Source organism: Ictidomys tridecemlineatus, chromosome 5 (assembly GCF_052094955.1).
Source record: "Ictidomys tridecemlineatus isolate mIctTri1 chromosome 5, mIctTri1.hap1, whole genome shotgun sequence".
NCBI classification, from domain to species: Eukaryota; Metazoa; Chordata; class Mammalia; order Rodentia; family Sciuridae; genus Ictidomys; species Ictidomys tridecemlineatus.
Window position 1 is genome coordinate 178604547 of NC_135481.1, and position 17032 is coordinate 178621578.

At 44.6% G+C, this 17032-nt stretch overlaps 1 protein-coding gene across 1 annotated transcript in view; it reads left to right on the forward strand.

Moving 5' to 3' along the window:
* Positions 1-7573: 7573 nt before the first annotated feature.
* Positions 7574-17032, forward strand: part of Mmp24 (matrix metallopeptidase 24) — a 40923-nt gene continuing 31464 nt past the window's right edge. Inside the window, exon 1 of the mRNA XM_078051673.1 lies at positions 7574-7798. Coding sequence (XP_077907799.1) covers positions 7589-7798 — 210 coding nt within the window. The 5' untranslated portion in view covers positions 7574-7588. The remainder of the gene's footprint in view (positions 7799-17032) is intronic.

Genomic DNA, 17032 nt, shown 5'->3' on the forward strand with positions numbered 1-17032 from the left:
ACTGAAGATGAAATAATATAGCCACATTATTTAAAACTCAAAGGACACAAAAAGCATACAGTGAAAAATCTCCCTTTCACCAGCTCCTGAGGCCAGGTAGCTCGCCTCCAGGAAACCATAGCTATATTGGTTCCTTAGACATATTTTCAAATGTTTTTTTTCCTGGTACTGACAAATGAACCTGGGGGCACTCTACAACTGAGCTACACCCCCTGCCCTGTACAGTTTGTTTTTGTTTTTGTTTTTGTTTTGTACTAGGGATTGAACTCAGGGGAGCTCAACCACTGAGCCATTTCCCCAGTAGTATTTTGTATTTTATTTAGACACAGGGTATCACTGAGTTGCTTAGTGCCTCACTATTGCTGAAGCTATCTTTGAACTCACAATCCTCCTGTCTCAGCCTCCTGAGCTGCTGGGATTACAGGCCTGCGCCATTGAACCTGGCCTGTATTGTATGTATTTTTTTTTTTTTAAGAGAGAGAGAATTTCAATATTTACTTTCCAGTTTTCGGCAGACACAACATCTTTGTTTGTATGTGGTGCTGAGGATCAAACTCAGGCCACATGTATGCCAGGCGAGTGCGCTACCGCTTGAGCCACATCCTCAGCCCCAAGAGTTACATCCTTTTATACTTTGTTTGTCTGTCTTTGGGAGCCAGGTAATAAGAGTCATAGGAGCCAGAATAGGGTGGACCTTTTTCAGTAGATGGAGCCATGACTTCCTAGTCTTGTAGTGAAGGGATCAAAGGGCAGAACTCATTCAAGTCAGGTTGGACTTGGGGCCCTACCCTTATGTCTATAGGGATAAATTTATTTGAAGAGGGAGTTGAAGGGTCCAGACCCCTGCCAACTTGGCCGCATGCATGCCAGGCGAGCGCGCTATGGCTTGAGCCACATCCCCAGCCCTATTGTATGTATTTTTAAGACAGGGACTCTCTTAGATTTCCCAGGCTGGCCTCAGACTTGTGATCCTCCTGCCTAGGCCTCCCCAGTGTCTGGGATTCAGGCGTATGACACCGTACCAGACTATGGGGCCCTTTTAATTTTTTATTATGAAACAGAGTCTCACTAAATTGCCCTGACTGGCCTTGAACTTGTGATCCTCCTGCCTTAGCCCACCAATTCTTTCCATATTTTATATGCAAACAAGGAAGTGCATACCACCTTCCCCCTTCCCACAAACATGCTCTATATTCAACATCATTATACAAACTGTAGCATTCTATACCCAGAATTCTGTATCTTCCTTTACTTCTACGTAATATATTTTGGAAATAATTTTTTAAAGCATAAAGTACTTCCTTGTTTTTTAAATGGGTTCATAGTGTTCTGTTGTACGTACACAGCCTTGTATATAAGCTCTGAAGGTAAAAACCCCAAGTGGGAAATATCCACAGATCATTGGAGCTGGATCTTGATACTGAGGTGGGAGATTAAATTAGGGATTTTTCTAGGTCTGAACATTTGGACACTTTCTTTCCTCTATGCTTTTCTTTCCCTTCCTTTGTTCCTGCCTTCCTTCTCCACCCACCACCCCACTTCTTTTTTCCATACTGGGGATTAAACCCAGGGCCTCATGCACTTTAGGCAAGTGCTCTACCACGGGGCTATATCCTCAGCCCTTAATGCACCACCACCCCTCCGCCCCCACATACCTTCTTCTGCCGATTAAAAATTCAGTCTTCCCTTGCTTATAACTTTTAAACCCAGGTACAGTAATGCTCAATTAAAACAATTAGCTTTTAAAATATAATCTGTTTATATAGGTTTATCCCAAAAGCCACTTCCTTGAGCCCCTGGTTTTCTCAGCCAGAGTGACCTCACAGCCTTCTGAAATCCTATAGTGAAGCATAATGACTTGTAGTTATTTATCACATATTAGGCATATTGGCGTCTTGGCTCTTTTACCTGAAGACTGTGTTATTCAACACAATACTTCCCACAGAGGGGCTGCTTTGTAATGTCATGGAAATTTTGAGGTACTAATAAAGGAACAAAGGTGCCAGGGGTTGCACCAGGGGCATGAGCTTTAGTGCCAGACACTTGGGTTCCACTCCTAGTTTTGTTTGGTTTCTTTAAAGCACTAGGGATTGAACCCAGGGGTGCATTACCACTAAGCCACAGAACTTTTTATTATCATTTTTTAAAATTTTGTGACAGGGTCTTTCTAAGTTGCTTAAGGCCTCATTAAATTGCTGATGCTGGCCTTGAACTTGCTCAGCCTCCCATGCTGCTGGGATTACCCACCTTCCAAAGGTGCTTTTGTCCCCTAAGTTATTTCTTCTGGTCCCTTGAATTTTTTTTTTTTTTTTTTTTTTTGTGTGTGTGTGTGTGTGTGCTGAGAACCGAATCCATTGCCTCATACATGCTAGGCAAGCTCTCTTCCACTGAGGTACAGCCCCAGCCCTGGTCCCTTGACTTTTAAATATTACCTTTATCCTGAGATCCTCCAAATTCATATTCCATTATTGACCTCTTTCCAGAACTCAGACCCATATATCAAACAGCCTACTTGCTACACCCACTTGGATGTTTAATAGACACCTCTCACATAATATGTCCAAAACTGAGCTCATGGTGTTTCTACTCAAATCTGTCCCCGTTGCAGTCTTCTTTGTGTCAGATAATGGCGACTCTATTCTTCTAGTTGCTCAGATCAAAAAGTTTGGTGTAATTTGACTCTTCTCTTTTTCATATACTCCATATCCAATCCATTGTCAAATTTGGTCAACTCTGCTTTCAAAATCTATCAAGAATCCAACTATATCTTGTTATTTCCACCTGGACCCTTGCCCAAGCCATCATCATCTTGCCCTCCCCCCCGAATATTACAGTGGCCTCCTAGTTGGCCTTTCTGCTTACAGTCTTGCAACATGATCTCAGCACAGCAACCAAGGTGGTTCTGTTAAAATATAAGTCAGAAGATGTCTATTCTATTCTTAGAAACTTCCACTAGCTTTTTTTATGTTTTAGTTTTGGATTGAACCCAGGGGCACTGTCCCACTGAGTTACACCCCATCCCTTTTTATTGTTTATTTTGAGACAGGGTCTCACCAAATTTCTCAGGCTGACCTCAAACTTGCCAGACTCTTGCTTCAGCCTCTGGAGTCACTGGGATTACCGGCACGTGCCATCATGTCCTGCTCTTCCAACGGCTTTTCACCTCATGTACAGTCCGTTCCCTCCATAACCCTCATCTTCTAGCACCCTCACTCTTCTTTCACTCTTACCACACAGGCCTCCACATTGTTCCCCAGACTTGCCAGCCATACTCATCTCAGAACTTTGCATTTGCTGTTCCCTCTGCCAGAATTTATGTCTCCCAGATAGCTGCACAGTCTTCTCCCTCATTCCTTCAGATCTTCACCCAAAAACTCACCTTACTGAGGTCTTCCCTAGCCACTTTATCCAAAATTTCCCACAAACACACACCCCTCTCAGGTTTTATGTCCTGGTTCTCTGCTGTTCTTAATAATTATTACTCTGTGTATGTGTGTGCGCGTATGTGTGTGTGTGTTACAGGGAATTGAACACAGGGGCCCTTTACCATTGAGGTACATCCCCAGTCCTTTTATTTGTTGAGGCTGGCCTTGAACTTGCAATCCTCCTAACTCAGCCTCCCAAGTTGCTGGGATTATAGGAGTGCACCACCATGACCAGCATTTATTCCTAGACCCTTAGAATAGTAGGTATTTAATTACCATTTGTTGAACTTATTTACTGAAGCAAGTGAAATGTCATATTGCCTCTCTATTTAAGATCCTTCAGTGATGCCCTCCCACCTAGAACAGGGTTCTCAAACTTGTTGATCTCAGGACCCCCTTTATACTCTCAAAAATTATTGAGGACCCCAAAAAGCTTTTGTTATGTGGGTTAGATTTATTGATAATTACCAGAGTAGAAATAAAAACTGATACATTTAAAAATATGTACATACTAATTCATTTACAATAACAAAATAGGGCTGGGGTTGTAGCTCAGTAGTAGAATACTTGCCTAGCGTGAGCAAGACCCTAGGTTCAATCCCTAACCTCACAAAAAATAAATGAAATGAAAATAACAATAATGAGCTATCACATATAACATTATATATAAGTATTAACATATATAACATTTTATGAAAATAACCATGTTTTCCAAAACAAAACAAAATATTTAATAAGAAGAATGGTATTGCTTTACATTTTTGAAAATCTGTGAAAGTCTGGATTTTTCTTTTCTTTTTTTTTTCTTTTTTGGTGGTACTAGGGATTGAACCCAGGGCCTCATGCCTGCTAAGGCAAGTGCTCCACCAAGTCTAAATTCTGGCTTAATAGAAGACAATTGTATTTTCATATTTGCTTCTGTATTAAATCTGTGGTGGTAAATCAAAAAAAGCATCTAGAAAACTACATAGTATTCTCATGAGAAAATAAGAATTTAAAAGGAATCTAATGTCTTGGTATTGTCATGAAAACAGTTTTGTTATTTATGTCTATGCCTTTATATATAGATTTCCCTCCCACTTTACATGGCAGATTTCTGTTGATCAGTCAAGGCCCATCTCATCTCTTGCCATCTCTAGATAATTCATTGTTTTTGCCTCTCTACTCTCACAATCTATTGTTCACTCTCATATTGTATTATCTTCTTGTTATCTATATTAGTGGCCATTTCCCCAGTTGACTGTCTTCCTACAGGGTGATTATAATTGAATCTTCTTTATATCCCCAGGCCCTCCCACAGTATCTAGCACCCAAAAGATATGCAATTAACATGTGTCAAGTGAAGAAAGAAGAGGGAGGTGGAGTTGAGGATTGCAGGCTTCCTACCCTGAGTTTTGGCACTGGTACATCTTGATAAGATTATCAGTATCAAAGACTTTCCTGATGTCTGTTGAGGTGGCTATGTTGTTTACAAAGTGAATCCCAATCATTCACGTGGTCCTTCCCATGAATTAGAGAAGCAGGGCATGGTGGTGCACACCTGTAATCCCAGCTACTGGGGAGGCTGAGGCTGGCAAGTTCAAGGCCAGCCTGGGATGTCATCACAATTGTTTTTCTCTATCTCCTTCCTACATTGAGTTGTTTGATGCTGTTTATCAGTCTTTCATCTCTTAGCTCTCCTGAGTTTGTCAATACCTCCTCTCTCTAAGGAACTCTCCACCCCTTTCCCACGATGCTGCTCAATTCTGGTTCTCCAGTCTTTTTGACCACCCTTTAGACTTTGTTGGCTTTCCTTCTCAGATGTCTTAAGATGGGGCCCTTAGTCTTTCTTTTTTTCTTTCCTTTCCTTTCCTTTCCCTTCTCCTTCTCCACAACCATCCACCCATGCCTTTCTTTCTCAGCACTGGGGATTGAACCCAGGAACTCATGCAGCTAGGCAAGCACTCTACCACTGAGCCACATGCCCAACCCTTTTTAAAGTTATTAGTTTACTCTGAGACAGAGTCTTGCTAAGTTGCCCAGGTTGGCCTTGAACTTGTGATCCCCCTGCCTCAGCCTACGGAGTTGCTGGAATTATAGGTCGATGTCATTGCATCCGGCTCTTTTTGCTCTTTTCTACTCTTCTCTTTCAGCTTCAACTCTTAGCTCACCTGAATGGCTCCAAAATAACCATTCCCCATCCCCTTCTAAACTCATTCCCATACCCATTTCACCAACCTTGCAGTAACCTCACTCTCAGCAAGTTTAAAACCAAACTCCTGGTCATGTTCCCTAAGCTAGATCCTCCTCATGATGACTCCAGTTCTGTAAAAATAACACCATTCATCTTTCTGGACGAATTCCTTATTAACCCAAATTCCTTTCCCTCTTCTTTTATGTCCATTGTCACCTTCCTCCCCTGTCATCTTAGGGGGAAAAAAAATGAGTTCTGAGATCAGACTGCTCCAACTCTACTACTTATGAATCATGTGAGTTTGGCAAATTACTGAGAATCTACACTCCTTATCCTAAATTGGAAGTAATCATAGATCCTGTTTCTCAGGTTTATCTATGAGGACTAAATAATATATAATTCAGTAAAGTGCTTAGCCCAGTGCCTGGTATGTAGTAAGCATTCAATAAGCATCAATTATTATTGTGATAATTATTTCCTTAATCTGAGACTATTATAGTAGTATCTCAACTCATGTCTTTGAATCCTCTGGTCACTGTGCTCCACCCTGACAGGGGAACTAACACTGAGTATCTATTAAGTGCCAAGCACTTCATCCTTGCTGCAATCTTATACAGTAATATTGGCATCATTGTATAAAAGTGTAACAAGCCAAGATTTTAACATAGGTCTGACTCTAAAGCCTGTGTCCTTTCTACATCCAAATTATCAGGTAACCACAAAATATCATTTTTCACACATCATCCTGCTTAACAAAACCTTCAATCACCACCCCCTTCGAAATACAACCCAGATTCATTATCCTACATTCACTATCTTGTTAGCACTTTCCTATAGGTATCCTGTATGTGTTCCTGAGAAACCAAACTACTGCCCCAGCCACATTCTATGCACCCTCAACTTCTTCCTCTCCACTCCCCTTCCCTGATTTCACCTTTCCTTCGAGGCAGGATCTGGAGTCCTACCTCCTTCCTGACACAGACACTCCCTGGCTTCTAAGTACTTGCCCGAATCCTTTTTGACACTTGATGTTTGCTGTCCTGTTTTTCTTCGCACTTAATGTTTTCTAGCCAAGGTGTAAAGCTCTATACTTCAGGGAACGGGCCCTCTTTTTTATTTGATTTTTAGAATCCCGAGTAGCCCTGAGCCCTACTTATAGAACGCGCTCAATAAATATGGCTTGTTTTGTATGAAAGATCCTCCCAACTGGATGAGCGCTCTCCCTCTAGGGGATGAGGGAGTGAGCCTCACCTAAACTTTACCTAACGCCTCCCAGGACCGCACCCGTCAAACGCAGCTCAGGTCTATTAGCTTCTCACCCACCCACTCCCGGGACAGTCCCAGAGACCCCCTTCGCCGGTGCCATCCTGCCAGACCCAGGGCTGTTTCTTTACTTCGTTCTCCTCCCAGCCAGCCCTTACCCAGCCCTTACCCAGGGCCTCGCCTCAGTCCCCTCCCCCAAGCTATATCTCAGACGCCCCTCTCCTCCAGGGCTGCCCGCCAGACTTTCTCCCCCAGGGGTAACCTTGGGCTCAAACCCCCAACCCCGGCTGTCCTCCCAGGCCATTCGGTGGTTGTCTCCAGGATTATTTATTTAGCCTCTCCGCCCTTCCTTCGGGCTGCCCCCAGGCCCCCTCCTCCACTTCTCCGCTTTGGACCCGGGTCCTAGAGCTGCTCGGGTCGCTTCGGCGACCTCTTCCCCCGCGCGGCTGCTCGGTCCCTGCCCCAGGGCTGCCCGGAGCGGCTCCGCGGCAGGTCCGGCTCGGGTGCTGCCCCCGCGCCCCCGGCCGCCCCCCGCCGGGGCGGGGCGCGCGGAGGCGGGGGCGCGCTGGCGGCCGAGGCGGCGGCGGCGGCGAAGGCAGGCGGGCCGGGCGCGTGTCCGCGGCGCCGTGACTCGGCGGCTCCGCAGCGGCTGCAGCGGGAGGACCCGGCCGGAGCCGCCGCCGCCGCCGCCGCCATCGCAGCCGGGCGGCCGGGCCCCGCCGCCGGGATGCCGAGGAGCCGGGGCGCGCCGGGGCCGCCGCCGCCGCCCGGCCAGGCCCCGCGCTGGAGCTGCTGGCGGGCGCCCGGGCGGCTGCTGCTGCTGCTGCCCGCGCTCTGCTGCCTCCCGGGTGCCGCGCGGGCGGCGGCTGGGGCCAGGGACCGGGCGGCGGTGGCGGCGGCGCGTGCGGCCAAGGCGGAGGCGCCCTTCGCTGGGCAGGTGGGGCTGGCGCGCCGGGCCGGGGCGCGGGCTCGGGGCCTTGGGGCAGGGCAGGGGGCGTCGCCGGGCCGGGTCTGGGCCGCGCTGGCCGCCGGGGGTCAGCGCCTGGGGGCCGGGCCCGCGGCCCAGGCGGGAGCTGGGGAGGGCCGCGCCGAGGGCCGCCCGGGCTGGGAGTTGTTCAGCACCGCGGACAGGGGCAGCGGGCAGGGGCGGAGCAGGAGGGTCGGGATTGTTTTGGTGGCGGTGGGGTGTGTGGCCTGCATGACTGTGTGTGAGGGAAACCGTACAACGCCTCGGAGTAAATAGTAAGCGCAGCCAGTCTGTTGTGGGTTGGGAGAAGAAACCGAGGATGTTCAAGCTGGAGAAGGGGGAGGGGGAGGGCGGAAGAAGGACTCTTCGCTGTCTTCATATTTGAAGGGCTGTCAGGTGGAGGCAGGATGGACTTGCTCTGCGTGGCCACACAGGACAGAACTAAGGCAAATAGGGGTGGGGGTGGGGTTGCAAGAAATTTCGTCTTAATATGGGAAGAAGTTTTTAACAATTGGAGCTGCTCAGCCAACATAGGAGGCGGTGAGCTGCTCATCACTGGCATGTGCAAGCAGAAGCTCCGAGAGGGATTGGATGGATGCATGCATAATACCTGCATGGATACATGCATAATAATAACAATAATGCCAGCTAGCATTTACTGAATACTCATTATGGGCCAAGACTGGTACTGTTTTATATTAATTAGCTCATTTAGTCCTCATAACTACTCTATGAGATAGTTGCAATTATTATCCCCATTTTACAGCTGAGAATATAGACCCAGAGAGCTTAAGTAATTTGCCCAAGGTCACACAGCTAGTGGGTGATGGAGTTGGCTGACTCTAGTCTCCTTATATTTAACCCTGACATTATTCTGTATCACATTGGAAGAGGGGCAGTTGGACTGTTATTTCTCTGATCTCTTCCAACCTGGAGGTCTGCAATCCTAAAGACAATGTTGAGACTTGGGAATTTTGCTAAGGAAAATCAGTGGTTGTCTGAATTATCCCAAGAGAAAGAGAGTCCGTGTTGAAGCAGGCAGTCTGCTTGTTCAGGACAATCTGCTGAAACAGCAGTAAATTGGGCATGGGACCCAAAGGGATATATTCCCTGAAATTCTGTGCAAATTTGTGTTTGTGTGTACAAGTATGTGTTTTTCTAGGAGAGAATCCCTAGATTTCTTCAGATTCTCAAAAAAAGAAAAAAGAAAGAAAGCCCCAGATGACAGCTTCCAAAGATTTTATAATTCCTGGCTGACTTTTGGTGAAAACTTTCCCTAGTTTGTTTGGGTATTAGCTTTATCACACATCAAAGTAATGAGTTCACATAGAAAAAGTAAGGCTCCGTTAGACTCCCTGAATGCACAGGGTGAAGTAGAAAGACACTGACCCAGGATTTAAGAGCCCTGGGCTCTAATCAGGACCTTGGCCCCTGGTGGTTTCTGTGACCTTGAGCCATTTCCCTGCTCTCTCTAGGCTTGATTCTCACTTGATTTTCACACGAAGAGATAGGATTGGTTGATCTCAACTCTGAAACCTTTTTATTCCCATGGCATTTTAAGCATTAAGAGGAGGCAATTCATTTAAATATTTCAGGATTTGGAGAGAAGGTTATGTTTACTTACCAATTTTACAAGCTTTGATTATTCCACCTCTCTTAGCCTTTTCATTTTCAAACTTAAGTTTCCCCATTATGACACACCATCCCCCAGAATAGCCATCTTTATCCTCTGGATCATTTTAGTTTCCCTTTCTGGATGTTTTGGGGTCTTAATTTTCAACCTGACCATTGTAGGACCCTATGGTTTTGCCTAAAGAAAGAATGATTTTTTTTTCCCCTTTGGTTTCCAGGTCTGTCCTGCTTCTGCTCGTCTCTGCACTGCCCTGACCTTAACATATTAGGCCACTGCCTTTAGGAAACATTGTGCAATAGCTCCCTGATCCCTTTCCTGGGTCAAAGCTGATAGCCTGGAACACGATACCATATATGTGGATTATTTTTATCAGAGTGCATCGCCTTACATTTTCCCACCTTGACATTCAGCTGCCATTTTGCAGCCCACTCACTCTCTTTTCCTCCCTCTCCTCTCCTTCAACATAGCATTTTCCTATCTGAAAGGACTTCATATGATCTGCACTCCTGAAATTTTCACTTGGCTCTACTTCTTCTGGATTGCTTATAAAAAATTTAAATCAGACAGGTCCTGGCATGGTCTCTTGGGACCACCTTCACTCTTCCACTTAGAGAAGTGGCCATTTATTTCCATCTGTTGTTTCCTATGTCTGAGTTCTTAAGCCATGATGAAAACACTACCCTTCTTTTCATACCATTCCTTTTAAATTGTCTAATGCATTGTGCAAAACTTTCTGAAAGACAGGCACACTATATCCACTGTTTCTTTCAACAATTTTTGCCTAACTATCCCTTCCTTGAAGACTAGCAGGTCATGTGATTGAAACCTTATAGAAATATTGTTGCTTTTCAGCCAGCAGATAAAGTTGCTTATTCCTCTTTCTGTCTTTAAGAAAGAAGTCTGACTGCACCCTACTTCCCCATTAGCAGGCTATCCTTTCCCACTGCATATCAATATGCATCCCTGCCCCAGCTTAGCTTTTCTCTTCTTTATCCTAAGAAAGCTACCCACGTTTCTCTGGACATAGTCACGTGTTCACTGCTGCACTCCCACCCAACAAACCATAAAAGTTCCAGCTCACGCCCTGCCTTTCCAGGAAACTCTCTCTCACGTCTCTAGGCATCTTTTATTTCTTTCTTCTCAGGGGAACACTTTGAGGCAGTTCCAGCCATTGTGTCATTTATTTTTTTAAAAAAAACTTAAACATTATTTGAGAGAGATGAGTTATGATTCTTTGGCAAGGCCTCCCCCCACCACCAAAAATAAAGACACTTTTTGTTTATGGATCTAACATAGCCCCCAACCCTCAAGGCTCACCACTAAACATTCAGTGAACATTCAGTGATTCTACTCTTTAGTCTTCTATTTATTTATTTGGGGGTACCAGGGATTGAACTCAGGGGCACTTGACCACTGAGCCACATCCCCAGCCCTATTTTGTATTTTATTTAGAGACAGGGTCTCACTGAGTTGCTTAGCACCTTGCCATTGCTGAGGCTGGCTTTGAACTCGCCATAGTCCTGCCTCAACCTCCCAAACTGCTGGGATTACAGGCGTGCGCCACTGCACCCGGCCTACTCTTTTGTCTTTATGTCCGGAAATTTCACGGATCTGAAATATGCACTCATGGACATGCAGGTCTCAAGGTCCCTTCTAAAATCCTTCCTAAGATGAGACTCATTGCTTGACCTTCTTTCAGTGGAAATAGAGGTTATTCTTTCAGGCAGTAATTCCACAATTTAACCCTTGAGTTCCTTCATAACTCTTTAGGTAGGATGTCATCTAATGATAGGGACACGCAATAGAGAGGATTTGAGAGATAGCCATTACCCTAGAGATCACCAAGTAAGCACACAGTAGCACTTAATAGATGCTTCTTGAATTGCCTTAAATGAGGCACCTAAGGGCACAAACCTTTATAGTAGGTGATTTGGAACCTGAACTTTTCCCTGGTCTCCTGCCTTCTAAATTGAAAGAATTTTTCATTATCTTTGTTGATTTCATAACTTGAATCTTTCATTACAAATACAAAAAAAAAAGGTGATTCAGTCTGTTTTCTTGGGTGTTTCTTTTATATTTTGTTCATTGTGGGGTCCTACCAATTCTCTCAATTGGCCTCCTGCCTTTGATTTATTTAAATCACCCCTTTTCTTATTTTTAGCTGGGGAGAATGCCACTCAAATTTTTGTTGTTGCTTATGTGTGTGTTTGTTTGGCCTTCCTAGGTTCCAATATGATTCTAACGAGGGTCAGAACAGGCAGAAAGAGTCCCAGCCACATGAGTAAGACAGTGAGGCGCCAAGGCCCAGGGCATAATGGAGTCTAGCCATTAAGATTGGTTTTGAATGATTGGCTCTGGGCAAATGGAGCCCATTCTTTGGTTTGCACCTATAGTCAAGGAGGTAAAGTCCAATGATTAGAGGGTGCAGTAGACCTACAAAGAAGCACTAACATATTTCCAAGCCCCAAAATTCTTTCAGTGTGATCATAGCCCCCATTATATCTGGGGGGGGGGGAATCTGTTTGGAAGTTCATTTTACATAAGCTGAACCTAGTCTGCTATGCTTTTAATTTATTTTTTCTTATTATGGTGGGGTTTTCCTGTTCCTTTAATAGCCCCTTGTGTCTGTAAAGTACTCTGCACTTCCCAAATGCTTGTGTATGTGTGTGTGTGTTTGCAATAACAACCTGTGAGTTAGGGAGGATGTCCTCATCTTATAGATGAGTAAACAGAAGTGGAGAGATGATGTGCCTTTCCCATCAGCTTGTCCAGGGACCCACATGTGGCTAATAAACAGTAAACTGAACACCAGAAGCTTATTTTCTGTCCTTGGGCTCAGTGCTTTCCCCTTTATACTAAACTGTCCAGTCCTGAATTATTGGCATGGCCTTTTAACCAGCATTTTCTAGTTCTTGAAAGAAGTATAATTGTTCCACAGAGACTAATCTTAGGAAATGCCTAACCTTTTAATATGGTATCATTTGAACTCCAAAAAGGAGGGACCCTATGTGTCCATTGTCTTCTCTGTGCCTGACACCTTCAGGATGTGTGATAAGTATTTTTAAATTAATTTTATTGTCTGTATCTCTTACCAGCTTCTCTGAATAGTGCTTGATGCACAAGAGTCAGTAGCTTTTTTGAAGAATAAATTAATGCATGCTAATGATATAAATAAGGTGTAGGGAAACACTAAAAAGGGAGGGGTGAGGTTTCTCCAGCTGAGGTTGAGGCAGTCAATGCTTCAGAAAGGAAGTGGCATCTAAGATGAACGTTGAGGGAGGAGAAAGATGGAGAATGGTGAGCGAGCAGTCCAAACAGAAGGGAAAGCATGAAGCATGTCTCCACACAAGCTCATGGCATGTTTAGGGAACAGTGGGTAACTGGATGTGCCTGGAGAATTGACTTGCTTGCCATTTCCAGTAAGAGCATGTAGGAGAAGAGGCTGGAAAGAGAGGCTGAGAGCAGATTGTAAAATTGGCTTTTGTCCAAAGGCTGAGGGGAGTCATTAAAGGTTTCTGAGCAGAGAAGCAACCTGCTCAGAAAGTGCTGAGGAAGGGCAGGACTAGACTTGTTCTGAGTGCTTATTCCTGCTCTATGTGTTTTAGGCTTTCTTAGCACAACTGAGACCTGAGTACCCATTTTAGGGAATGGTATGTGAATGAAGGTATGAGTTCTGGCTCTGGCTCTCCTCTTTGAGAAGTTTTGTTTGTTTTATAGTACAAGGGTCCAACCCAGGGCCTCATACATGCTAGGCAAATGTTCTACCACTGAACTATATCCCCAGTTCTTGTTTAAAGGTTTTGGAATCAATCACTTTGTTTCTTTGGACTCCTGGATATATTCATTCAAGTTCTTCACTAGTTTTACCTCCTCATTACAGCATGCTTTTGCTTTCAAAGGCGACTCTGAGCCAGGTGTAGTGGTGCACTTCTGTAATCCCAGCTGCTCATAAGCCTGGGGGAGAAGTATTGCAAGTTTGAGGCCAGTCTCAACAACTTGGCGATCCCTGATTCAAAATAAAATAAACTAAAAAGGGAGTTGAGGGTGTAGCATAGTGGTAGAGTGCTGTGAGCAGGTGTGAGGCCTTGGGTTCAATACTAGCAATACCAAAAACAAAACAAAAAAGGAAGAAAAAAGCTAACTTTGACTTAGGCTTTAGAGATACAAAGGCTAATAGCAAATCATCTGTGTAAATATACATATTTGTATATCTATGTGTGTTGTGAGTGTGTGTGTGTGTGTGTGTGTAGATGGAAAAATAATATTTTCCCAAAGATTATACATGTTGTTATAACAAAGTAAGTAGAAAAAGCAAGGCATTATTAAACTTTTGTTAGCAACAATTTAAATATTTGATTCTATGCCACACTTAGATACCCCCAAAACAGGAATCATCTTTCACCTCTTTCTCTCCTCCTCTACCTCAGAGCCATTGTCACACCCCAGCAATTCTACCTGCAGAGTGGATCTTTACTATGTTCACTTGTCTCCACCTCCACTGCCTTCTTTAGACTAAACTTAGGTCCTCTGTCATCTGGACTTCAAAAAATTCCCACCTGATCAGCTCTCTTGCCCTCCTGTAATCCCTCTTTATGCAGGATCTAGAGGGACTTTTTAAAAATAAGTCTTACTCGGGCGGGGGGGGGGGGTCTGTTACATCTAAAGCCAATATTGTAAAACTAGTATCTGACAAAGTTGGCTGTTGATTATCTGGTGTTTGTTTTATTATTTTTGTTTTTCTGAATACTTGAAATCTCCAATAATAACAAAAATTTAAAACATATCAAAAATTCTTTGTTACCCCACCCTTATCTTACTTAAAATGGCTTTTAGGACAAAGGCTAAAGTACCAGCTGTAGTAGTAGTCTAGTGATTTTTATTATGGGAAAATTTCAAATGCACATGAAAGTAGAAAGAAGAGTATTACAGATGCCCTTGAAGCCAGTGCCCACCAGGCTGTTACATATGGCCTACGAGGCGCCCCATGAAAGTCCTTCCCACTCTCTGGCTTCCTTTTATTCCACCCACTCTCCCCGCTGGTCACTAGACTCTAATCACCCTGGCCTTATTTCTCTTTTTCTAATATGCAGGCTCCTTCCCTTTCAGGAATTGAATAAGATGCTCTTTCCTAAAATGCTCATTCTTTGGCTTTCACTTAGCCTCTTCTGTTCATTCACAGGTCTCGACTGAGATGTCATGTCCTCAGGGAGGCCACCTCTGACATCACATCCTGTATCTTGTCCTTTTCTTTCATTCCACTTATCACAGTGGCAATGAAATGCTTAATATTTTCATATCCATCTGCCCACCAGGCTGTAAGCTCCATGAGGAAGAGTTCAATGGGGAGAGCAGGCATAAAAAGCATTATTTATAATGTAATCTGACATGTGCCATAAATGAGGGATGTGAGAAGCACAGAGAAATTCCATTTAACCTGGGACAGAGAGCCCTTCCCCATGAAGTGGCATTTGAAGTACATGTGCAGGTATCTAGAGTTCATCAGGATTAGGCCAGAATACATGTGAGAAAGGCATTCTAGAGGGAGAGAATGGAATAAAGACACAGAAGTACACATGAAGGATGTGTCCGGGCAACACAATAGATGTTATATACCAAATATGGGAAACTTGGGGTGGGCAAAAATGTGAGGGCTGTGCTCATGAACTTGGCCTTTGCAACTACCAGTGAGGATTAGAAGATCAGCTTCATATCTCAGTCCACTTAAGCTAAAATAATGAAACTTCTGTAATTAATTAGAGGCCATCTAGTCAGCTATCTTATTACGGTTAAGAAACTGAGGCCCAATTGGGTACAGGGGTGCATGCCTGTAATCACAGTTGCTCAGAAGACTGAAACAGGAGAATCCCAAGTTTGAGACCATCCTGGACAACTAATGAAGACCCTATCTCAAAATAAAAAATAAAAAGGCTGGGGATATAGCTCAGTGGTAGAGCACCCTTGAGTTGGATCCCTATATTGGAGCTGGGGAAAAGGATGGGGGAGGGGCTGAGGCCTGACTGCTGGGCTTTGTCTGTCTTCTTCCCCTTTCTTAATTCATCACTAAGTTAAGCCCAAGAGACAGAAGGGTATTGGAAAAGGCAAGGAAGACCATTAGAAGGAAGATTTCTCAGAGTGAATGAGAGCATAGCCACACTCCTGGCCTTGGGCAGAGGCCTCCCCAGAATTGGAAAACTTGGACATCCCATTGCTGACCCAAAACCCCAAATGTGCCACCTTCCCGGTCCTGGTGATTGTCTGGCTTGTGGTGGCCTCCTGGTATTGGGCCAAGGACATCGTGCGGAGCGCCAGGGAATTCCCGCTAGTGCACTTACCACCCACTCAAGAGCCGATGGCAGCCAACAGGCAATGCTGCGCCATTAAGGTGTTTGTCAAGAAGCTAAGCTGGGCATTGTGGGCGATCCTGAGGGCCCTTTTTAGACTGGCTAGAAGTGAAGAAGAAGAAAAAAAAAAGAAAGAAAGAAACAGCATTTGGAAGCAAACCAGAGCTAGTGTGGGGGGTGTAGCATGACAGAAAGAACCCTCTCTGGGAGGCAGGGACACTGGGCTCCATTTCTGGCTCCCCTGCCAACTTGTTCTGCAGTTTTGAACAAGGCATTTCCCCTTCCTGAGCTTTATTTTACTCTTCTGCAAAATAAGCATGTTAAATTACATGATTTCTAAGTATTATTGACCAGTGCATTTCCTAGATCCCTGAATGGTTATGCCTTCAGGATGCAATTTTTGAAAGAGCCATAACTCAGGTTGAGCTCAGCAGCAAGATTGGGACCTTGGTTGTCAGGGTAGGGAAGAAACCAGGATTTTAGTGGGACAGCAGTCAGAAGGACCCAGAAACAGTGCCAATTTCTAAGGAGTCCCAGAGAGACCAGTGATTTGGTCTAGAAGCAATGACCAAAGGTGGTAGTCTATTGTGAGGACTGTAGGAACAAGAACATTTCTGTGTGCCAGAATCAGCTCAATGCTTTATGTGCCTGTATTAGTTTCCTATTGTTGCTATACAAATTACCCCAAATTTAGTGTCTTAAAACCACAAAACTTGGCCAGCTTGGTCACACACTTCCAAGTATGAGGGAGGCCGAAGCAGGAGGATTACTAATTCAAACTCAGCCTCAGCAACTTTATCAAAGCCCTAAACAACTTAGTTGGACCCTGTCTCAACATAAAAATTAAAAAAGGCTGGTGATGGAGCTCAGTAGTAAAGTGCCTTGGACTCAATCCCCAGTGCAAACAAAACAAAACAACAACGACAACAAAACCCCAAGCTGGGAGGGCAGCTCAATGTAGGGCACTTGCCTAGCATGTACAAGGCCCTGGCTCCATCCCCAGCACTGCAGACAACAACAAAAGAAACACAAGTAAAGGTCATAAATCCAAAATGGGTGTTATAAGACTAAAATCAAGGTGTTGGCAAAGCCGTTGCTTCTGGAGGCTCTGGGGAGAATCCTTTCTTTTCTGGTTTCCAGAAGCTATCCACATTCCTTGGATTGGGACCCTTTTCCATCAGTGGCATTACTCCAACCTCTGCTCCTATTATCACATCTCCTTCTCTTACT